We start from the raw sequence: 24,867 nt of genomic DNA on the forward strand, positions 1-24,867 counted from the left end.
TAAATTCCTTTCAATGGCTTATTATTCGAAACTATCAGCGCAAAGTTTTAAACTTCGAAATAAATAGATGGAACTAGGAGCAACCAAACAAATTATCGATTTTTATTGTCATTAAGGATAACCCATAATATTATTAAGAATAATCACAAGCGTTTCATTCGAATGAAACGAGATGGCGACATAGTATTTGGTTTGTATCAAAACTGAAGACTCGGAACCTCGCGAAATCTTTGAAGAACGTTCCCTGTAATATTCCTCTCAGCATCGCATCTACTGTATTTATAATAAGATTCACTCAGTGTGAAAATATTTTTCTGCAACCGAGCGTGGAAATGTAAGATTTTCGGCACTGGTTCTTTTTATTTCCATACTGCTTTTTCATTTCCGCATTGTTTTGGCTAGTTTACTTGAAATGTACAATTCAAAAAATTCCTCGAAATAAAAATCTAGGGTATATCAACCACGTACGCTAATACAACCGTTCGACTACTCAATTGTGTATAAACTAAACATACAGTACAATAAGAGTAGCTTAACTGATCAAATTTTCATTTGAGTGACTTTTATGGTAGAAAAATATTCTTTCATTCAGGCGGACCAAAAACGTCACATTCTTTTACCAGATAGAGCCAAAACGACCAATTTTTTACTTTTCGTTCCGGTGACATCATTTTTCGTTCCATTCACGTCACTTCTTGCGCATTGCTAAGGATTTCATGCAACTGTTATGAATAAAATGAAATTTGATGCTAAAAAATGAGAGGGATTCTTTTGAAAAACAGAATCTTGAAATCGAATGCATTTTGCATTGGACTTTTTTATATGTGCCTACATTGGTATTAGTCCCTAGAACCTAAAACCACTTTCCAAAAAATTCTTCGAAGCTTGTGTGGCTGGTGGGAGGTGATTGAAAACTGGGGTCGTGTGGGGTGTCATTAGAAAGGTAATTGCATGTACTTCTTGGGCAAATAGGGTCTTATTGGGTTTAAAATTCATCCACTCTGAGACAAGTGCAGTTGAAGTTTTCAACCGAAAAAAGACTGAAATCTCACACTTTTCTTACAGAAATTTCTCGAGATACACGAAACGTACATAGTCGTGTGGGGTGTCATATGAAAGGTAATTGCATGTACTTTCAGGAGAAGTAGAGCTTACGGAAGTTTGCTAGCATATCCGATGCAATATAAACACTTAAACATTTCAACTTCACATAATTCATCGTAGATGCTACCAAACTTCCGTAAGCTCTACTTCTCCTGAAAGTACACAAGCTTCGAAGAATTTTTAAAAAAATGGTTTTAGGTTCTAGGGACCAATACCAATCTAGGCACATATAAAAAAGTCCAATGGAAAATTTCAAGATTCTGTTTTTCAAAATAATCCCTCTTAGTTATTGATATACCGAAGTGTTTGTTCGGAATGTGACTTCTTGGTCAGCTTAAATAAAAATTTGTTTCATGAACATTTCAAAACTTGGTGCGCAAGATATCATCCCGATATTGGGACCATATTGGCAATGTTGAAAGATGATTGGCGTTTCAGTTAAATTCACCATTTCATTTCAGTAAAATGTTATTAACCCGCTAAAGGTTTGCATTACCTTCATTGTTTACTTTGAGCCCCCGGGCCAATGCATCTTTAACAAACTTTCAAACTTTTTAGACCACCACAACGTTTCCAAATTCAAAAGTTTCGAACTTGAAAATTTACCAGGGAAAGTTTCCAAGTTGGAATAATTCTACATTCCAAAAAAAAGCTGATAAAATTACACTGACGCGGAATTCCGGAAATTTGCATAGAATGAAAATAGTACCTTGAGACGTAATGAATTTGGAATGCGGAAAATATAAAACAGCGAGACCGACAAACGTCTAAATTGAATAAAATGAGTCAATTTCATCACAAAAATTTATTTTTATTTTAATTTTCATTTAAATACAAAAGTACATTTTTTTATGTAAATATAGTTATTTTGTGGTGTGTATGTGTCGTGTGTGTTTGTTATATTTCCCATATAAATATATTATTATATCAAAATGTTATCATAGACAAATTTAATTTAATTTAATTTTTGCATAATAATTATCGATAATATTCGAATGTTTGTTTTTGCTGAAACGAACGGGAAATATTTTGCTATACTTTAAATGAAGCTGAGTTTTTTTAAATTATAATATCTGCAAAGTCAGTACATTTATATCGGCAAAATATTTACCTTAAACAACAACAGGAAGATAGTTTCAATGAGGAATTTTTGAGTATACAATTTTCAATTTCCGGAACCAAATCTTCAAACAATTCAGATTTCATTTCATTTATTGTGTAATACTTGATTGTTAAGCAGTATATAGATGAAGTAGACAGGTTGATTGGTTTGAGAAAATGAGAACGGAATTCACTTTTTAAGTAAATAATGTTGACTGTACGAAAAACAGCAAATGACAATTTTGAATTGATTTTCTATCAATTCATTTGTCGATTCTCTACCTAATGAAATGACGTTCATTTTAACAGTTACACTCACGGAATTTGGAAAACCGACACATTTTCTGTTTCTGTGTTTTAGTTCAGTTTCTGGTTTTCAAAACACATTCAAAATTCACAAAAAACCAGGAAACCACGAAACACAAAATGTGTCGGTTTTCAAAATTCCGTGAGTGTAGGACTAGAATTTAAAATAATTTTTTTAGAGATTTAAATAATGAATTTTTTTTAATTGAATTCATAATGAAAGAGCCTAATACGAAATTATGAGATAGGGTTATGAGCAAGAGGACATATAATTGAAATAATTGATTCTGGGTAAACACTTCTGCCATGTTGATGTGATCAATACATGATCAAATGAAAGTTTCAGTTTTATTTTTATTTATTTCGACTTGTAGGACAAGTGGCGAAGTGAATTGTGTTCGCTGCAAAAGTTTAAATTCACACGGTAAATTTATTGTTGCTTGAGAAATGTCAACGTATCGCGATAAATCTGTTACTTCCTTTGTTTAATGAATCTTAAGTAGCGAAATCTTGTACTTCATTTGTTTTAACGTACATATTCTTATTATATAAGACAACAGAAGGCAGAGCCCATTGTCCATGAACAGATGATTAGACGTTTCTGACAAACATTTTTCACAAAAATCAACCAGTATGCCTTCTAAATTCCATTATGTATTCGAGAGCTTAAATAATGTTCGATAAACTCCCGGTATATAAACTCTTCCGGTAATTGCATGTATGCTAGGACACCTCAGCATCAAAAATACCGAAAAATTAATTGAAAAACGTGCACCTCAGTACTCGTCCATATTTCTAAATCGATGATTGTCCCAATACATCTAAACATCGTGCAATCACCTGCAGACTTTATTTACATAAAACATACCGAAGTCAGGAAAGCAATCTCTAATTGGACTGGTTCGGCTCGTTACTTGACTGAATTTTAGAAGAATAGGGAACTTTCCGCTTAACAACCTATTATTTGAACAACAATAACCTTTGAATTTAATGGATAAAATTGAAATGGAAAAATGGGTTTTAAGGTTGCACTTTCTTAAATCTTTACTTTGCTGATGCAATGTGAAACCCATGAACTGAACAAGTTATTTAGAGGAAAATATTGGCAAGTTAACCGTTAAGAATTTATACCATCCATAATTATTGTTGCATGCGAAATCAATTCACTCGTGACGCATGTGGAATGGAATTAATAAAATGAATTGAATTGCAATCGTTGGAGGTCCTAATTCCAAAACAGTGATAGATTGTGGATTTGAGCACTAATTCACAGGCCCGTCAATGATTGACGCTATCGGCAAGTCGGTCTTCTGTCACTTCGTCCGAACAGTAGTTTCATGGACAATGGATCGAAAATCTAAAATTCTTAACAAATTTTTTTTTTTTTTAAACGTATCTCAAAAGACAGACTCGACGGCAGTGCCATCTCTGATTTTTGCGGGAGTCACTGGAACAATTTCTACAATCTATTTAATAGAAGTTTCTTACTATTATTGTAGTTGCTGCTTGTTACTATACGCACAAATCAAATAAATTAATTTAGATTTGAATTGTTATTTACACATAAAAAATTGTTGTTGATTTTGATGTTACATATTGTTAAAAAATAATTTACAAAATTCCATATAATTATAAAAGTACGGACATGGAATTGAGCATTTTCAAGCTCAACCTCAAGCTGAGATTAAATATTTCATTTATAAAATTTATAAAATTTCATATGATTGGAGTGTCCAGCATTCATCAATGTATATAAATTTAAGTACTCTTCTATTTTCATTTGTGTTTATAACGCCATCAATACTTCCCGAAACATTGGAATGTTGTATTAGGCTTTCTTTGTTTAATTAAGGACATCTTTGATGATTTTGGTAGAGGAAGTAGTAAAAGTTTGCAAGACAAAAAAAAATTATCGAAAAAGTAACCAGCGGGTTTTTAGCATTTCTTTTGAACATTTAAATATGTTTGATCACCCTTTACATTCTAAAAAAAAATTCAAAAATAGAATTAAACCTTTTAGAAACGACTAGTCATTATGTTGTCGACAACGACAACAAAAATGAGCAAATAGCTTTGGCTTAGTGTATTTTTATGTACCGAAATGAGTGTTTCAACCATCAAAGTAAAAGATGTTGTATCAAATCTTAGGCGGTTGTACAAACGAAGTAAAAGGCTTATTTGATCATACGATTGCCGTTTTAAAAAATTGACGCCTTGCATTTTGTAATTGCATTGCTTTAAATCTGCTGTCGTTTAATTTACATAAAACCTGCTGGTGATTTTTTTTAGAATTTAGGAAAACCCATGTCAGGAAATGATTTCGGAAAACTGTGTATACTTAACCATGAATAAAAACCTCAGCAGAGAAGCAGTGCAAATTTCATATCATCTTTCGTCACCGCAAAAATATTCACGAAAACTCCTGGTATTTTTATGAGAAAAATGTAACTTGACCAAAATACATAATTTTCGCCAAGTTGAATTTTCCTGCAAATAAGAGTTAAGCTTCCGATACGTTGGTAGTTCTGTGAATAGAGTGAAATTGACTCGAACTAGAAAGCTTTTAGGAGAAAATTCATTGTGAAACGATGATAGATCTAGCACGAAACTGAAAGCTCATCTAAAAGTTGCCTTTGTTAAACGCTTTAGGACCTGTTTCAGAAAATCATTTTTCCGAAATTTGGTCAAATTTCCTGAAATTGACCAAAATTTTCTTATATTTCCTCCGGTAAATATTATCAAATTTAGTATACTGATTCAGAAATCTATACCCGAGTCATGCTAGGATAATATTCGAGATTTTAAGAGAACCCTTTCAATGCAGAGACAATTTGTTATTGGAGAACAATACATTATGAAAGCTCACGCCTAATAATACGCACTGCTCCAAAGAGTTGATCGCTCTTTTTCATTAATATAATTTACCATTGATTTACCAGTGATTAACCAGGTCAAATTCAGCTAAATATTGTGACAAATCAATGAAATATAGTCACTTAGCTTGGTAAATCACTATTTTGGTAAATCAAAGTGAGCAACTCCTCGCACTACTCCACGGTCAAATTACACATCGTAAAGTTTTTCTTGTTTTTCCGAAATTCGTTATCGTCGGAAAAGTAATGACTTGGCGCCGTCGTTCATTTTGTGATGCAGATCTGTATAATGTTGAAAACAGTGCTTATTTTAGAGAATTTTAATCTTGAAAATTCCGAAAATATTCCGTAAAAATTCTGACAATTTTTTCAGATTTTTTTTCTTTAATTTTTTTTTTATTATTTGGAGGTTTTTAGGATTAAAATTCTTTTAAGCAAGCTCTGATTGAAAAAGCTGCATATTTCATAGAATTTTGCTGAGATATTGATGAATTATTTGTGTCGCAACATCAATTAAAATAATATGACCGCGTCCTGCTACACAATTTTCTTTTGTTTTTTTCGTTTTAAAATGTACTTTTCATTGTTTTCTTTTTCGGTTACAACGTATAAAATCTATCCATTTAGCATCTATTCATTAATATAATATTTTATAGGATAGCTCTAGCACTCTAAAAACTAATTTGTAAAAAAATACTTTTTTTTCAAAAAAGAAGAAATTGCGAAATCTTTTCCTTTCTCTCTGTTATAGAATACTTTACGATTCGTCACATGAAAACAACAAAAATATTTTTTTTTAAATAAAATAAAAATTACAAGAAATTTCAGATTATAAATTATTTCCCCCTTTTCTTTTTTTAAAAAAAATATCATTTTTACGAGACAGTCAATGTTGGTTTTGTTCACTTTTAAGCAATTTATACCGATCCTTTTCGTGTTGATTATCGGGCGGTTCACATTCAAACGAGGCCATCGCCAATGTGTTTTCGTTTAGTACGTGATTGGTTTGTAGGAACAGTATAACTTTTGGCAATTTTTCAAACGTGCATGTTACTTGTTTCCATGCTATGAATTCGGTGACTTGTTTAGCTAGCTGCCAGAATTTATCGAAATTGATATGACCGTTGGGAAGTCTGTTTTATGAATGAAAATCGAGAAAATATTGAAATATTGATGGTCGTCGACCTGTCACATGCAATAAACTCACTTATTCGAGCATCCCTCATTCAGAAAATATAAATCTTTGACCAATAGACTGAAGAACGGAATGACGATACGCTGCCGTTCATCTGTAGCACCAGCTGACCGCCACATAGCTGCTTTTAATGTAGACCGATAACTGTTGAAATTACTGGTGGGATCCATTTGATGTTCAAGCACCGAAAATTTGGCAGTCTGAACCTTGGCCCACTGAATTAACATTGAAAAAAAAATTGATTAATTTTAGAAATGGAAATCGTTAATCAGACAACCGTACCGTCTTTTTAAGTCGCGAAATCGGTGACATATTCAAGCCTGCAATGATAGCCATTAAACTGTTGAAGTTGCCGATGTTGAAACATTCTCGACCGGTTTCAATCCAATATTCGACCACTCTTATTCGCTGCTTCTTTTTCGGGTGCTAAAAATGTACAACATTTTGTGTAAGCCGAAAAATCAATTCCAAATATCGCCTCGATCCCATACATACCTTAACGATTTCAGTGGCAACTAAATAACTAAGTCTATTGAACCATTGCACGTATGATTCCAAGTTCCTCGTTTTCTTCATGTCATTGAACGAAGTCTCTAAATGTGGATTCTCCTTAGCAAAAGCCTGTACAAACTCCTCCGGTCCGATGTGAGATAATCGCTCAAGTTCAATATGTGTCAACTGGTGTGATAGTAAGGTGGGACTGGGACACAGTTCTGTGATATCGCCTGATGATGTACCCGACGTGGGTCCAATGGACAGTGACGTTGAATGTATGGAAGTATTGAATGAATTGGAATTTGACGTTGCTGGAAGGTGGCTGGATGAGGATGATGATGACGATGTCAAATCGTCTCGATCTGTGCCGACATTCATGCGGCCCAAATGTTCCTCGTACTGATCGAGCACGTTCAACCGGTGCAAGAGATTTTGTAGCATCGCTGATACTTCTTTACGCAAATTGCCGTCAACGTTGATGCATTTTTGTGTCATCGATCGAACCTGCTGCATCAGACGATCGTCACGAAAATCGTAGGGAAAGGTTTCGATCCATTCTGCTAACAATTGAACGAAATGCTTAGCAAATCTGCTAAGTTCTTGTGTGTTGGTGGTGCATTGGGATTGGGTTGAAGGTGTAAGACTTTGTTGAATATCACATAGCTGACTGATTTTTGTAAGTAGTTCATGAGGGCGAATGAACAACCGCGCACTTAGTAAAAATGCAAATAAATATGATTTGTCGGGATAGTAGTCGCTCGTCGGCACCATATGCTGAAGCAGTGCATCTAATGAGCCCGAAATTAAGTTACCATCACGATAGACTAGAGCCTGTAATCAAAGAATTGTCAGAGTTATCAAACTATGACCTCTAACCACGGCTGTAGTCTCTTCACTTACATTATCATCCAGATCTGAACCTTTTTCATGTTCATCCGATTCGGGATGGCAAAATTCGGTGGCAACGTTAGAGTTACTTTGAGTCGTTTGGGGAAAGCCCTGCAATTTGTAAAATGAATCTTAGTTCTGCCACTGCAAGTTAAAATTATGTCCGTTCTTACCCTCCTGTTTAAACCATCTTTTGGACATCGATCAGCCACTGTGCCGAAAATTGTGGGCTGTAATGAAAAATGAAATAAATTATTTAGTGTTACAGCTGCATGCTAATTCATTGCAAGGATATTCATAATATCGTACGATTTCAAAGCATTGACAAGAGAATTTTATTGAATCGTGGTTGATTAAGCCCAAGAAGTCAGTTCAGTAATTTTGTTAAAATAATTGCACAAACCAATTTCTGTTGCGGCAACATTTTCTTTAAACCGCCCTTCATTTCAGCACAGCTCCCTATAGCGATCGTATCGGAATTTTTAACAAAATCCAATTCATCTGCTGACAGCTCACAGCAAGATGACAACGAATTTGGGGTATGCACCAAACCACTCTGTTCTAAACTGCTGAACAAGTCATCGTGGCCGGAATCACAGCTAATACTTTGGTTGACCGTTTTACTTTGATTCACCATTTTTGTCGGCCATTTAATTGGCGAAGAACATGATCCAGCCGACAATGGTTGTTCTACTTTGGCAGACGATGAGACTTCGCTAATGGAAGTATTGCTGGCCGGCCGGGAGGAAAAGTTCGAACTATTTGCACTCGACTGTGACGAGTCTGTGCAAAGGGAATTTTGGCGAATTGGTAGACTCTTTGCATTGGCTGGATAGGACTGTTGATAGTGGCATGTGGTTGATTCCTCTTCGGTTTCATCATCACCATTTTGGTGTGTTACAATGTAATCGGTGGACTCTTCTGTAGCTGACGCGGTTGATTGACTTAATGGAGCGATTTTTGGTATTCTTTGATCAGTCGGTGTTAGGGAAATATTTGGAATGCACTGATCTGTAACTGGTACAATCTTAATCGGATCCCAAATTTCCGATGACGAGCTCGTGTAGAAATTATCTTCCTTAGTTTCAGTTGAACGTTCGTCCAATATTCGGCCATCTCGTGCTATAGTCACCTCTTCCGTTGTAACAATTGACGATTTCACCGATAAAGATGTTTCCAGGTGAACTGGTTGACGCATAATACCAGCACGGAATAGTAACTGATTCAGTAAATCACATGGTGGTACTTCACCAGTTATCAGTGCCTTCTTTATAGCTATACTGTCATCTTCGTCCAACTGAATTTGAATTCCATTGATCAGTAAAACTTCCTCTTCGCGTACGGACGAAGTCTTTTCACAATCAACAATTTCAACATTTTTGCCGAGCATAGATTCGACAGTTTTCAGTATTTCTTCATCGTCCATGTTATTAAATTCTGAATGGCGACGGTCACATCAATAACATTCGGTCATTATTGCATTATTAATTGTCTGGTTCTTGTTATTTTATTAAACAAACACATACACTGGATTTTACTGGTTCTACATGAGAAAAAATTATAAATTTAACGATTGCCACTATCACTTGAATTTTGATGATGTTTTCGTTGCACTTATGTAGTCGTTTTATAACAACCTGCCAAGAAAATCATAAAAAGCTTGCATTTGCATAAAAAAATACATAAAACTCAATTCACACGATGATGAAGGTTATATAAGAGTCACCCTCTACAGAACTGAATGTCAGTGGGAAAGAACACAAAATATTCAAGTGTCGTTGAACTTCACTTCACATCCCTTTCGACGTTGAATGGTTATGATGACTCATACGATTGTTGACTAACTCGAATGTACGGAGAAAAAAATACACAAAACCAACCCCAATTCCATCTTATATCCATTTAGAAAAATAAAAACACAGTTTGTGCATCGATTGATCCACAGTATGGTTAAAATGTATAGTATATTGTACCGTAATATATATATATACATGAGAGGGAGTCAGTGTGTACACATAAGAATGAAGAAAAAAAATGTAAACGAGGGTGCTGTTAATTGGAAGAAAAATCACCCTACGATGGTATATGGTATGGTATATACGGAAAAAAATGTGTAGAATTGAGTAAAAACCGGCACGAAGTAAGTTTTTCTTCGGAAATCTCATGAAACGGTATTTAGCCTAGCCGATGGTAAGCATAAAGTATTTGAATTTTTTATTCGAAATTTCCATATTATGGCCGTTGTTGGGTTGGAATTTTCAATTGGATCACAGCACGACCGAAGAAAACAGATATGAGAATATAATTTTCACAAGCGCCCACAATGTATGTGTACACTTAGATATCAATTTTGCGCATTTACGGCCAACGAAGTGGAATGAATTTTAAGTGTACAGGACATTGACCTACAATTCACATATCATTTGCAACGGATAAGCGCACTGGTTTATCCTCCAATGTATGTATGCTTTCACGACGAACGAGATCACATAAGATATCCGATAAGCCGATCATCGTTTTTACTACTCATACCGGTTTTTTTTGTGTTATTTTCCGATTTTTATTTAAAAACGTACACCAGTGAAATGAAATAATTTAGAAACGTGTTAACAGCCAGGAAAACCATTTTAGGAAAAATAACATGACAGGTTTTCAATTGACATACCTAACTGAAACAATAATTTTTATAAGATAAAACACTTGTATCGCTACATTTGTTCAAATCTTGTATATATCTTCATCAAATGAACGATATTAAGCCACATAATGTGAGACTACTTGTTTTATGACAGTGTCGACGACGACGACGCAAAGCAAACAGAATGAATTTAACAGAACGAAGTAAAAAAAAAACATATTTTCCTGATAGACATTCCAGAATGTAGTAATTGCTTTACTTTTTTACGTTCGAAAATGATATTGCATTACGTCACTCTCTCATTACAAGCGCACACACATTATAATTTCCTTGGCATGTTTACGACTCGCTAGTAAACAATAACAACAACAAAAACACCATTATAATGTATGTTATCTATATATCGCTCGTCGTGTACTATAAACTATGTATAATATTCACTCGGTACAGCCTTCTTCTCAATCACATTAGATTTTATATTTACATTCATTTGCACGAAGGCGTTTTGTCTAAATGCATCAATTAGTTCTCACTTCATTCATCAAAATCTGTACATCGTTCAAATGAAAGATAATCGGTGTACGAACACACAATAATATATGGTTTTAAAGCCTTTTGTATTTAGTACACATTCACTCTCCGCTCCGCGGAACTGTTATTCCACAGACGAATATTATTCGCGACATGTACTCGATCTACTTTTCAGCTCGTAAAAAGAAACACTTTTTAGTGACACTGTCGTCGATAAACAAAATGCATAATTTATAGTACCAGCACCGAGCGAAATCACAAACCGAACAGATTTTCAATGGTACACACACACTTTATGGGGTCGATTCAATAAATTGATGTCAACTCGTTTGTTACTTTTTCGAAATGAAATTCGTTCTTGATATGAGAGCATCCCATCCACATATAGAATTTGTATCGGCTGTGACTGGTTTTCAATCGCGCATGCATGGTAAATACAAGTTTTAGGTTCCACACCAGAGTGTTCCAGTGTTTAGATGTGTTGTGAGTTTTTTTCCTATTCGAATATCCACTCGGCTTAGGGGGGAACGCACAGGACTATTAAATTATATGCCTATTGTACAGACACTCATGATAAATACCATGGAGGAAGGTGGAAATAACATATTCTGTAAGACAGTAACTTCCATAAATTAAATAAACTCAGAGGCTGGTAGTCATTGTTAGGCTTACTCTAACAATATATATACGAGTATGATCCACCATAATGTACGCATAGAATGAGTCAGACATTCATGACTACGACATACGTCTCGCTTGAATGAAATATAATGTACTCTCATACATATGGAATTAAAATCATTGAGCAGACGAATGAGTAAAGAGAGAGAAAATGGTTGGAATTGACGGAACGATGAAAATGGAATTCAGTAAAAATACGCGACTACTTTACCTTCTACGAAGTACCCTACCCTTGAAACTAACAAAAATGTTTTTATATTGATAGCAACAAATGGGTCATTTCAATTATTTGTAAAGGAACGCTGGACTAAATTTCAATCAACAAGAGATTCATCTGTTAATAACATGGACGACAAAATGAAATATGAGCTAGTTAGTTTTCTCTTACATAGGAAAACATACAACATACCTTAAGAAGTAAAAGATTTAACCTGTTGCGCTTCTATTGAGAACAATAGAAACCATAACGTTTCGGCATGTTTGGCACGAGTGTCACTCGTTATAGTCGCGCAAAAGGTTGTAGTGAATTTATTGTTTAACTAGCCGATCTAAACTAAGCTATGTTTAAAGGAAAAAAGTTAATTGGACGAACGGACGAGTTTAATGGGCGGAGTAACCGAAAGTAAAGTTTTAACATAAGTAAATACAAACCAGCTTCTGAAGCATTTTAAACTGTTGAAAGACCGTTGCTTCATTTTAACTCTCTTGAAGTAATCACTAGAGTCACTTCTCCTCGTAATACTGATAACGTGTCTACGTCCTGATCGTTCTAGTTTTTCTTTCTTAGGGGAAAATAAAAACGGATGACTATTTTAAATTGGAAAAGTCGAATATAGGAACTTTTTAAGCGCCCCTGTTACCTAATACGTTCCTTCAGATCAATTAAACCAATTGATTGATACATAATCTTGTACTTCATTTCTTTTAACATTTATTTTAGGTCATCGACAATTGCTTTCTTGCTGTCGATAACAGACGAGTAGCCTTTTCTGAAAGGCTGCTCTCGTTGGTGCATTGCGATATCATAATTATGAAAAGTTTCTGGCCACAATTTACCAAACCAACTTTTTCATTAAAACATTAATCCTAGGTGCCGAAAAAATTACAAGCAAGCAATGTACCCACATTTATTCAATTTTGTTTTAATCTGTAGGATGTATGAACAGAGAACATTATTACATCATTTCGCACTACAAAGAGAATAATGTGGAAGTTTGATGAGGTCAGTCCGTCTGATTGGAAATTTTTAATTAGCGTTGCAGCTTTTATGTTCACGGAATTACACAATTTAAATTGATAATAAAAGCTTTACAAAGTTTGGTCGGATTTATCAATGTGATGGCTTTGTACTTTTGTTAAATAAATAAATTAATTCGTTTTGATAGTGCACTCAACAGACTGAATTCGGATTTATTATTTGTTCGTTGAAGTAAATTGAGGGGTCTAGAAAAAATTAGATCCTATCCTAACACTTCATCCGAACGCTAAAATGTAAGATGCAAAAAATATGTAAAAAAATACTCACTCTAGCTTTTGGTGTCTGTTTTAGTCCTATTGCCGGTTGACTTCTGTTGCTCTGAAAAAGAAATGAAAATTTTGATTTTTTCTTCCATCGAAAAAGTTTGTAACTAGACTACAAAGAGCAGTGAATCGGCTTAAAAATATAAAAATAGAAGAATTGTGGAAACTTTACCGAAACGTCTTCATCAACGGCAGGTTTGTAATGTTCTTGAGGAAACCGTTTTTCAATCAAATGTTTTTCTTGAATACTTTTACAATGTAATTTCATTTCATCGTGCAGTCGATGTTGAAACTGTTTTTGTAACGCTGATATGTTTGGTTCCTGTTTACATAAAGAACTCGATGCTTGGTCTGGAACACAATTTCCTGTTGTCGTCTCTGGTCTTGATGTTCCCATTGCCGAAGTTGTACGTTTCTTCTTATTAATTTGGTGTTGTTGCTGTTGTTGAACGCATCGATTTTCTTTTTCAATTCGTTGGGCAAGCATCTGTTCGAGCTGTTTTGTCGATTGTTGGAAAAATGTATTTGTGCCTGTTTTCGAACTACGGTTCGATAACTGTTCTTGCTGGGATTGATTTGTCGATTCGACCTTTTTCGCTGTAGTTGATTGAGATTCATGCAATGATTTTTCTGTTGATGCTGTCGCACTGTTGAATCGACTATCATTATCACCGATTACCATTTTCAGCTTACTATTCTCCAGATTACGTTCGAAGTCATTCTGCCTAGCAATGAATTCAGGATCCTTAAAACCACCCGAATTAGAAGAAATCGAACTGCTACAATCCAACGAATCATTGGAAGACCGTTGGTCCCCTGGCCGTTGTGATTGGTTACAAGTTTCTTTAACATTGTTGTTATTATTATTGTGATTGTGATTGGTTTGTTGTTTCGAGGATGTACCGGGAAGCGGTATTCCACAGCATTCATTCGAACAAGCCAAATTTGGTGATGATGGAACGATATGTGAGGATGTTGTTTTGGAACATTTCGTTCTAGAATGCGGTGAATTATGTTGGTTTTCTATGTTGTTGATACTACGGAATGTGGTCGATCTTTGTGGAGCTGTTGCCTGTACTAAAACGGATTGTCTACTATTGGCTGGAGGAGGTATAAAAGTTGGCTTAGCGGGCACAACGGGTTTGACACGTTTTTCCTTTTCGTTGCATGATTTATTATTGCTTGCCGAATCATGGCTGGGATTGTCTTGATGGAACATTTTCTATTTTCATTGATTTAAACTCTCAACTCGCACGACATTTGTCTGGTATATTGAGTTTGAATTACGAGTTTTTAAAATTGATTCCGTTTGTAGGCTTCAAAGGGAAACATTTGACTTCTGTCTGACATTCGAATAAAAGTTCACATCAGCCATGTTGACAGTTCCGCTCAAGGAAAATGTAAATTGTATCCGTTTCGATAATCGCACACACCGTTCAACCGATTTAATAAACAATCATCACAACTTCTAATAATTATACGTAAATTGTATCAATACTTTAAACGAAAATGCCACACACAAAATACAACTGATATCCTTGCTGATATCACATAATATTTCAATGACACCCGCGATGTAATACAATTTCAGAGAAAAGAACACACAAAGTGGGTGGTTGGGTGGGACGTAGACGACGTAACACGTAGACACAACAATAGCTACTGTTCCCTCGATACAGGACGAACACACATACAACGGTAAAATAAGTGGAAAATCGACATTCGAACGAACTTTTCTGTCTGGTAAGATCTGCCCGTAAGCGTATATTTCACAAAGACAATCACAAACCGACTCACATGATTATAATAATAGTAGAAGAGAGGATTGTTTAACAATAAATGTATACCTATACGTATAAAGGACTTGAGGACGTAAAGTTAACGCATGAACACGAAACTTTATAGTCATGCGCATCTATATACATACCATATCACATATAAAAATTGGTTATGGGAAATGTCCTAGAACAGCGATGTTTATTGTAAATTTGTTTTGTTATTGTCTCGACTCGGTGGAAATGTAGTCTCGAGGGAGAGAGGTGTGTATAGTGTGTAACCCTTTTTAAAGCCATTTTTGATCTGTTAGACATATAGACGAGACAAGCCAACAGTGTGTTCTCACAATCGAAAAATTATGAAGCAACAATTGAAGTAAAAGACTTTGCACCAAACACATTAGATGAGACAAGACAACATGAGAAAAATTTAAGAGTTTCGACGTGGTTATGTGCGCTTGCCGTTTGTGTTTGTATAGCAGCAGAGAAATTGAGAAAATTATTAATAAGTTAGAAGATAGATTTCGGTATGGTTGGGTCCATAGAGCTACTCTCGAGTGATGTCAATATTCCAATATAATCTGGGTGCTCATGAAATTATAGCGTATCGATTACTAAATCAGCAAAACCATGTCACTTCTCTAGGAATTGTCCTTTCAAACGTATCACCGCAACTTGAATTACTCCATTTTTACCATTTGTATGATTGTTGTATATTATTTACTTGCCACAGTCGGCAGTTTCAGCAGCAATATTTACTTCCAATTCTGTTACTTCTATTGCCACAAAGAATTTTAATGACAGAATCTTTTACTTCATTGCTTTTAACATGCATCTTGGTATTTAATAGCACATCAAACGTAGTGGTTCGTTTACGTTTTTCACAACAATCGATAACAGATGAACATGAAGCGGACAATTACGGTTATGTAGATTGTTTTTCATTGTTGGACATTATCGTTTTTGTCCAAAAAAGCTGGCGTCCTCTTTTTTAATGTTATGGACGACATAAGTGTAATTTTCGACCCTTTAGCGAATAGGATGAAAGAGACACCTAATAAAATAGCGTACTTCCCCGTCGTCAACGTTAATCTAATAAAATTGTCATTACTAACCTTGCCGATTCCCCGTGTGTTCGAACAACGTAATCTACCAATGGCATGATGTTCGTATTCTTTCTCTAACAATTCGTACTGAACCTGAATGCGACTGTAACGTAAAACGTACGTTAAAAAACGAATTTACCTAATAAGTCGCGAATAAATATACTTACGAAATAGCCAAAATCAGTTCGTGTAACTGTTCCTTGGCTTCATTTATAGATCCTCCATCCTCTAAAGCTAATTGTAACTCTTTTTGTAAAACTGCTAATTTACGTCGTTCGGCTTCCAAAAGCAAACTTGTCACCTACACACAAACACGAGTTAACAATTTTTTTTCTTCAAACTTACATTAACCATCAATGTCACTCTTGCGACAACATAAATTCTGATCGTACCTCTAACTGAACACCAAATAATTGCCGTGTTCGATTGTAACAAAGCCGTGGTGAAATATTGTCGACTCCTCTTTGAGGAAAATGATTGATTAATGTTTCTTTGGTCACTGGTAATAAGTTTTTTCGGTTGTGATGGGAATCGTAATTGCGGGTGTGGATGGTGATGTTGCTCTGTAAACAGTGGTGAACATAGTCTTGGCGCAGTTGAGTGGTATTATCATATGTTTCGATTGGACTCATTAATTGGTTTTATGCTGCTGTGGGAGGGAAATATTGTTATTAGTTTTACATTGAAAATAAAAGTTTCTGCATACTCCAAAACACATAATAACGAAACAAAGCCATTTTTCATGTTCGGTTGGATTCAAAATAACGTTACACAGTATATGCCATATAGAAATAAAAATAAGATTGTGTTTTCAACAGAACTAGATGGTAACCATCCATGACATCAAATTTCTTAACAATCAACCTTAGATAACATATAAATCCAAAATCCATAAAATTCAATTCAAAAAAATATCCATTTAAATTATTATGGTATGTGCAAAGGCGTAATAAGTGTAAGACTCGATTCAAATAAAATTCAAATTCGATACGGTTTGTTAATACGAATAAAAGTCACGAATTTTGCCATAGCTTTGGCTTAAGTAAACGAAAAATTATGCACAAATTATTGCAATTGTAGCAAATCCGAATGGGTTGGTTTTTTTTATTGGAATATAAAGTTTATATCCGTACAGACACACGCACGCCAAGCTGCATCGATTTCTGTAAAGCCAGTCAACAACATAATATATATAATAGGAATCGAGGAACAGACAGACTATTATGTTACATTAGATTTTAATTTGGAAGTCGTGACTATTAATCTTATTGATACGTTTTTGTTGGTCGCCTTTGCCAGCGATTTTTTTTCTTTTGAGAAACATGTTTTCAAATCTATTATGATCACCTCTTATAAAATTTGAGATAGAAATATTTCAAATTTATGCTAACGACACCTTTTTTGGCGACAACTATTATTATCTTAATTGAATTTAGATACTTTTTTTTGTTATATTTCAATCAGCATATTCAAACGCCCCTTAAAAAGTGATCGCCAAATTTTACGATCATTTGCAGATCCAACCTTTATATAGCGTTTTAAGCTTCTATTAAATATGAGAGTATTGGTGTGAAGTGAGTGTTCAATCAAACTACTGCGGAAAAGACTTTCTTATAGCCAGAGCTGTTTTATCAAACGATCTGACTTTCAATCAATAATAACAACTCTCGAATTAATGAATTTTTATGAACGGTCATGCATCTGCTATCGGCAACAAAGACAAAAATTAGCAACAAGATTTAACTGATATGTTCTTATATAGCCAATGCATGTTAAAAGAAATGAAGTAAAAGATTTTGCACCAATGTGTTGAAAATTAGTAGGTAGATGAGTGACGGAATGGCTACCAACAGGCTCTTTAGGAAAATCGGGAACTCATCGTAAAATTCGAAATAGACCTTTTTTTATATAAAAATACAAAAGGCCCTTCGGGAATCCAGCATCACCAGTGCGGCACTGGATCTAAAGGAAAGAAATAATAGAACTATTGATTGTTCCGCTGATATACTTGCCGTCTGTGATAGGATAAAAATGACATTTTGAAATAAAAACAATTGACTGAACTATGTACGGTCTTGGCATAGAAAGTATAGAATCTCCGGAGAAAAATAGATTGAAAGAAATTCGGTTTTGTGTGGTTACTGACCTCGGTGAATTTTTAACTTTTCTTTCATAGTAACGTAAATTTCGAAGAATCGACATTATATCAACAATTGATGTGCAGTACATAGGACATTAAATGGACAATGATCTTCAACTTCAACCAACTTTCAATCTATTAATGGTCAATGAACCTCCATGTTATTGAAAGTAGATGATGCATGTTATTTGTAGAGTAAAATCTTTCCGAGATCGCATTCCTTTTCTTCGTTAGTCTATCAACCTCATGCCTAGGGCAAGTCCAAAGTTAGAAAGTTGTGAATGAAAAAAGGTTGCTGATATGGACCCTCTCTAATAGCAAACTTATACTATTCTCTGCATAAGTTCAAACCGTGAGTAAGGTAGGTCAAACAAGACATGAAACCTTTTTACGTCAGAACATATCTCGTTCAGTATTACATAATGACGTGTAGCGAAACATGTTTGCATTTAACGAATATCGTGACCTATTACTCAACACTTGCGTAAAATGGTATGCTGCAAAAAAATGATCATTTTTGACAGCCACTTTAAGCGCAGCCTTCCATCCCAGTGAAGCAATAAATTTGCAATTTACGGCAAAAACCTGTACTCATAATTCGTACGTCGACATTGAATACAACAAATCTAAACAAATCTCATCTTTGTGCAAATAAAACTTTCGATTTCAAGCATATCGTTTTTAGAGGAAAAAACTTATTGGTGGGTTGACTAAGCTGCAGTGTACGTTGTATATATAAACATGTGGCATCTGTCGAAGAAATAACATGAATTATAAGTAATGACAAGTGTATCGTGTAGGTTATACATATAAACATTATTCATACGAAGAAAAATGGTATATACAACATAAATGCGAGGTTTTTCTTTAATAAGATGACAAAACTATACATAATGGACTGGCTCTCGCCGTTCAAACCCATTGAACGACCTGTAAATTCATTTTGCGACAATGAAATTATAAAAAAAAACCGGTGACTTCGCGGTTTTACTTTCTCCACCATTAAGTTATCGTTCCTTTGGTCGGATGTTAGGAAAAGTGAATATTTATTTAGACTGATAAAATGACGGAGGGTATGGAGAAGATTTATTTACAAAATTTGATACGGTGCCTAATCCATAGCACCAAAATTGTGTACGAACATTTAACGCTTTTAGTTACAAATCTATCACATTGTTGTGTCCAACTGATAAAAAGCTTTCTCCTAATATTAAAAACTGTTCACGCAATTTATTATGGTTGCAGCGGGAGTTTTATGCTGACCAGTATAATAGTTATTGTTACTCGGCATATCTCTTATATCTGTTAAACATCGTACAACGTTAATTGAAAGTGAATGTTGAATATGTTGCGTACAATACCATTTGATGTGTAAAAAAATAAAAATAAAAAAAAAATCTATAACAAGACATAAGCCGTTGTAGGTATATAGGTATACAGAAAACGAGAGTTTTTTTTTCGGTTTGTTATTAATTTTTGATTATTATGGCCATTGAAGCGGTGCTCGTTATTCATAACTTGTTATGTGTAGTAGGTTTACAATATAAAAAATTCAAATTTAATTCAACTTGTTTGTACGTCGTTTAAATCAACAGCATAAACGTAAACGTAAAGGTGTAATGAGACATAAAATTTAAAAATAATCTTTCAATTGTTCTTTTAAATTGAAAAACTTAACTGCATTGTTACATGGACAGAACAAAAGTCTACCTACAATTCTTGTCCGTTCCTGTTCTGAAGGCCACGGAATAACCCTTCACCACCGGTTCAATATTCATGAGCCGGAAATAATTTAATTTAAAATTTCAGCAAAAATATTTAAACGAAAAAAGATCTAAATTCAATTTTCGGTTTTTCAATAATATTTTTGTTATAAAATTCATTTTCATGATATTACATTAATTGTATATCCATGTTAAAAGTAGCTGATTTTAATCTGATACTTAGCCAATTTTTCTTCATTTATCTTACTGTTACCTACCAACCAAAAGTAATAATTCAAACTTGTGTAACATGAACTCGGACCGAAAACAAATCAAAATAGCATTTTTCAGACCAGTGCGATGTACTGGACCGTGGTGCTTTCTTATGTAAGCGTGTAGAAAATAATAAAATATTAGTGTTGCATCGAAGCCATTTAGAATAATATGTAAACGAGTGTATAGGTTGCAAGGAATTTGTATCGATCACTACTTTCCTTTCCACTTTTACTCTACGACAATAATTTATTCGTTTGAAAAGTTGATTTTCGAATGATAGAAAGATTGTGCAAGTTCATTACAGTTTGAAATATAGACTTAGTGGTGGACTTAAAAAACTGAAAGTTATGAATCATGACTCAGGTCTTCCGATAAGATTATCTTAGAAACTTTATTGTGATTCGAATCTTTTTCTGTTTCTTTACCATGGGGTATTCCACTGAATTTTCATTGGCTTAGAAGTACTAGAGTTAGGGTGTTGTATGGATTATTCTACTTAAATGTTAAATCTAGTCCTTCATATCTGTAGAAGAATCAAAACTCAAGTTTATGATGGTTTGAATAAACTTATTTATGTCCACATACGTATGTGCAAACCGCTTGCTTTATTCGCTCTGTTGTGGCTTTACCACAGACTGTTCACGAGTTAGCAGGTTTGATGATGAGTTAAAATTTCATTTCAACTAAGATTCGCTAGACTTTTTCTTGAAAAGATTGGTATAGTCTTCTTAGAGTATGTATCAAGTACCACTGTCGCCATAGTCTGATGAGAAATAGTATTTTTGAACTGCATATTGATGCAAAATTTTCTTTCAGATCGAAACAGCGGTCGAATGTCTTGCAGGTTGTTTAAAACATGAGAAATATTGAACAGTTTCAACGTGATAATCTACATGTCACATTGAAACTGTTTAATCTTTCGTTTGTATGACAGGATGATACAGAAAGCGAGAAAATTATCAATAAGTTAGGAGATAGATTTCGGCATAGTTGGGTCCGATAAGATTATCTTAGAAAAGAAAACCTTTGTGATTCTTTTACTGTTTCTTCACCACACAAATATTTTCCACGTAATATGAATTGGCTTAGAAGTACTAGATTTATAGACATATTAGATACATATTATTCTACCCAATCGTTAAATTTAGTACTTCAAGGTCTAAGAAGCATAAGTTAATGTGGATGGAATTTGTCAAAAATGGAAAAAAGGTTTTTAACTCTAAGTATGTCTTATATGAGGAGATCGCTCTGTGCCGTAATACTTATAAAATATCTTTGCGTAATTCTTTCAAGAGCATGAGCTTCATATGGTCTCGTTAATCTGTTGATCACTGGTCAAAAAAGTGTATTTTTCAAGTTCTTTGATCAAATATCAAGAGACACCATTAATTACTGTCGATGAAACTTGTAATTTCAAAAATAGGAAAATTCAAAACAATTTTTTTCAACAGTTTATTGATGTTACTTCTCGACGGCTCACCAAGGTAAACAAATCGTAAGCTTGTTAATTGAAAAGTAAATAAATTGAATGAAAATTGAAAGTAGAAACATGGACACATTTTTTTTCAATTCCTTGACATTGATAATGCTCATTAGAGATGTGATATACCTTAAACTGTCGGATTGCAATACAGTGACCTGATAAAAATATTTGTTTATTTTCATTTAAATTATAGTGTCCAGATCGAGCCTAATTTGTATTCATTGTAAAACAAGAATGTATCCCATCAAAGAAAATTACGAATCAACAAGATTTGCATGACATCATCATTTCTGGAATACAAGGTTACTGACAACCAATTCAATCCAGATCAGAAATCACGTTCTTACTCTTGATCTACATTGGTGAGTTCGCTTTGTTAAAGAAATTCCATTGTTCTCCCTCAATCATTGAATGAAGAATTTGCTCACATCTGGATCAAATTGATAAAGAGAACTCTAAGAAAAACATGACTTTTCAATTGAGGATATGGAGAAGAGGAAAAAAAACTTCATTACCGTAAATTCATGCGAGACTAATGTAATGCTTGAATGCTAATTTATTCGATTAATCGAAGAAAAGCTAGTGAAATCGTAAATAGTTACATATACTGTGTAATGTATACCGATATCCAATAGACCAATACGCAATAATAATTCGTAATTAGAGGCATGTGTACTGTACGTACAGTATAGTATTATGTTAGTATGTACAATTACAATCTCGCGAACATTAAATAATTGTTGTCGCATTAAAATATTGACTCAAAAAAATGAAACTTTTATTTCGAACAAAAAAGACTTGCGATATTTGTCGTCAAACTGCTAGATTCAATATTTAAATAGAAATAGAAAATAAACACAGCTCAATGTTCAATCGATAAATTACCTTCAACCTCAAATTGAATCCAATCTTAAAGATGCGTCTCATTATCCATTTGGCTTGGATTGAAATTTCCTGCATCCAAATGAAAATAACCAAACACTTTAAAATAACCACAATTTATGCACTTCGTTTACTGGTGATCCAGAACATAATACACTTCAACATTTACTTTGTTTCAAAACCCAGCCAAAGAAGCTGAACTAAACCGTTGCATAGATAAAATACGATACACCGCGCATCTAATGTACAGTTAACTTAAAACATAAACACAATAATTTCTCTGTGATCTAACCAAAACAACAACAAAAAATATGCAAGCGAAATGCACAAACATAGCGTTCATTTGAATACATTCGCTAAATACGGCATAAACAAGAGCGCTCGTACACTACTACTCGACATCTAAACGTAACTGAGAAACATTCGCGCGATCGCTGATCAATTCCTTCCATTCAAAAATTAAATCTGTTTTGTGTTTGGAATTATGAACTTCGTTAACTTTTGAAACGGTTCGATGTCGGCATTCACCGAATGGTCAAAAGAAAAATTTTCAACACTAAAAGAGATAGACAACAGGTATAATGAGCATCAAAGTGAATTTCAACAAAAGCGAATAAAGTGGAAGAAATTGGGAGAGTCTTTGTCTTTTATTAACCATTTATTAATTTTAATTGTACCTTCGATTATATCGTTGATCATTTCAAGCAATAATAATCGTTTTATAGAGCTTTACATAGAGTCAAAGTATTTTCGTGTATATTTTCTTGAGCGGAAGCAGTGTTGCCGGTCGGTCGAGAAAAATTGGATGAATTATAGTAATTTGAACATGTGGTACGAAGAATAATAATTGTGGGAGTGTCTTCCTATGAGTCACTGACCGACCGGTGAGATTTTCCTTCTTATTAGAAGAAGAAAACGATTTCAGTTTTTGTATAGTAGGTGTAAGGGATAGTAAAAATGACGATGCAAATATGTATCAAAATATGTATGTTTTCAGTTATGGGTTTTATGAAACTGATGCAATTCGAACTTTCTTATGGCTTGTATCTGTCGTTTTTGTAGGGTGGGCTGTAATTCAGCTCTTCCGGCTTTTTCAATAACTTTTATTTTCGAATATAAGAATCGTTCGACTTAGTGCCGGTATCGGGGAATCTGGCACACGGTGCCAAAAGAACGCACTTTTAAACTACGTAAAAGGTGAAATCGCACACGCAAGTTTATTGCTGCAAATGCTTTTTTGCCATGTCATTGACTTAATGACTCCTTTTACAAAATTTTGGCATCGAAAAATCGTGTGCGAGTTCACCTTTTACGTATAGTTTAGGCACAAGTTTAGATTACTCGCAGCCGTATTGGTCTAATGGTATCAACCAAGATGTGGACACGACGACATTGTTCATAATTACATGCAGCACTATCCAAACTTGTACCTTCATTGTTGTCAACATTCCCACTGTTGCTCATATGTGACGAAGTAAAAACGGCGACTACAGCTATTGATAGTAGCTGAATGCTATTACCTTCACTGACCTATGCTTATTAGTGCAGCCAGGAAGTTTTCCAATTAGTTACCTGTTTTTAAGTGAATCGTACTTACGCATCACGTATGCCAATTGTTCATCCTTTGATAGTCCGGTAAAAGTAATTTTTCTTTAAGATTTTTTACTTTTACCAAAATCCTGCTCTTTGGTCTTTATATACTTTTCTAATAACAGAAATCTTGGAAATCTGGTCAAATTTACTTATTTTTAGTGAAAACTCGGAAAATTATTATTGAAATTGGAAAATTTGAAAATTTTCGATTTGCTAAGTGTTGATCAATACCTTTAATTTGAACTTTAAAGAGGTGGGACTAGACTAGTATTGCAGAGTAGATTTCAACATTATCTGATATCATCTGTTATAGATAGTGACGATGAAAGTAAGCAGTGATCTCCGGTTAACACAATCTTTTGTAGCACAATATAAGTTAAAACAAATGAAGACAAAGGTTTTTTTTTATAAATTTCTTGGATAATAAAATCAGAACGAAAGACGTGACAGATTCGATAACTACTGTATTGTCTACTGTAGTGTTTTTAAATTCTTCTAAAAAGCGAGCACTTAGCCACTCTTGAGGTCACTCTGAATTATTATCAAAAGTCGTTTTCTTGTTTAAGTTTTATTTTA

At 34.2% G+C, this 24,867-nt stretch overlaps 1 protein-coding gene across 6 annotated transcripts; it reads right to left on the minus strand.

Moving 5' to 3' along the window:
- Positions 1 to 5,599: 5,599 nt before the first annotated feature.
- Positions 5,600 to 23,108, minus strand: LOC119081040 (ras-GEF domain-containing family member 1B-like). Of its 6 annotated transcripts, none has more exons than XM_037189745.1 (11): positions 22,702 to 23,108; positions 16,607 to 16,860; positions 16,382 to 16,515; positions 16,224 to 16,317; positions 13,338 to 13,388; positions 8,136 to 8,192; positions 7,975 to 8,073; positions 7,075 to 7,905; positions 6,862 to 7,005; positions 6,592 to 6,794; positions 5,600 to 6,517 (listed from the first exon to the last, which is right to left on the minus strand). In XM_037189745.1, the coding sequence occupies exons 2-11, from the start codon at positions 16,844 to 16,846 to the stop codon at positions 6,271 to 6,273; spliced, it is 2,100 nt and encodes a 699-aa protein (XP_037045640.1). In that variant the 5' UTR covers positions 16,847 to 16,860; positions 22,702 to 23,108; the 3' UTR covers positions 5,600 to 6,270. The 6 variants fall into 6 exon arrangements, with proteins under 6 accessions (XP_037045640.1, XP_037045639.1, XP_037045635.1 ...); XM_037189744.1 differs by having other exon boundaries at positions 16,607 to 16,863; XM_037189740.1 differs by lacking the exons at positions 16,224 to 16,317; positions 16,382 to 16,515; positions 16,607 to 16,860; positions 22,702 to 23,108 and adding an exon at positions 13,506 to 14,995.
- Between the last annotated feature and the right edge of the window lie 1,759 nt (positions 23,109 to 24,867).

Source organism: Bradysia coprophila, unplaced genomic scaffold (assembly GCF_014529535.1).
Source record: "Bradysia coprophila strain Holo2 unplaced genomic scaffold, BU_Bcop_v1 contig_350, whole genome shotgun sequence".
NCBI classification, from domain to species: domain Eukaryota; kingdom Metazoa; phylum Arthropoda; class Insecta; order Diptera; family Sciaridae; genus Bradysia; species Bradysia coprophila.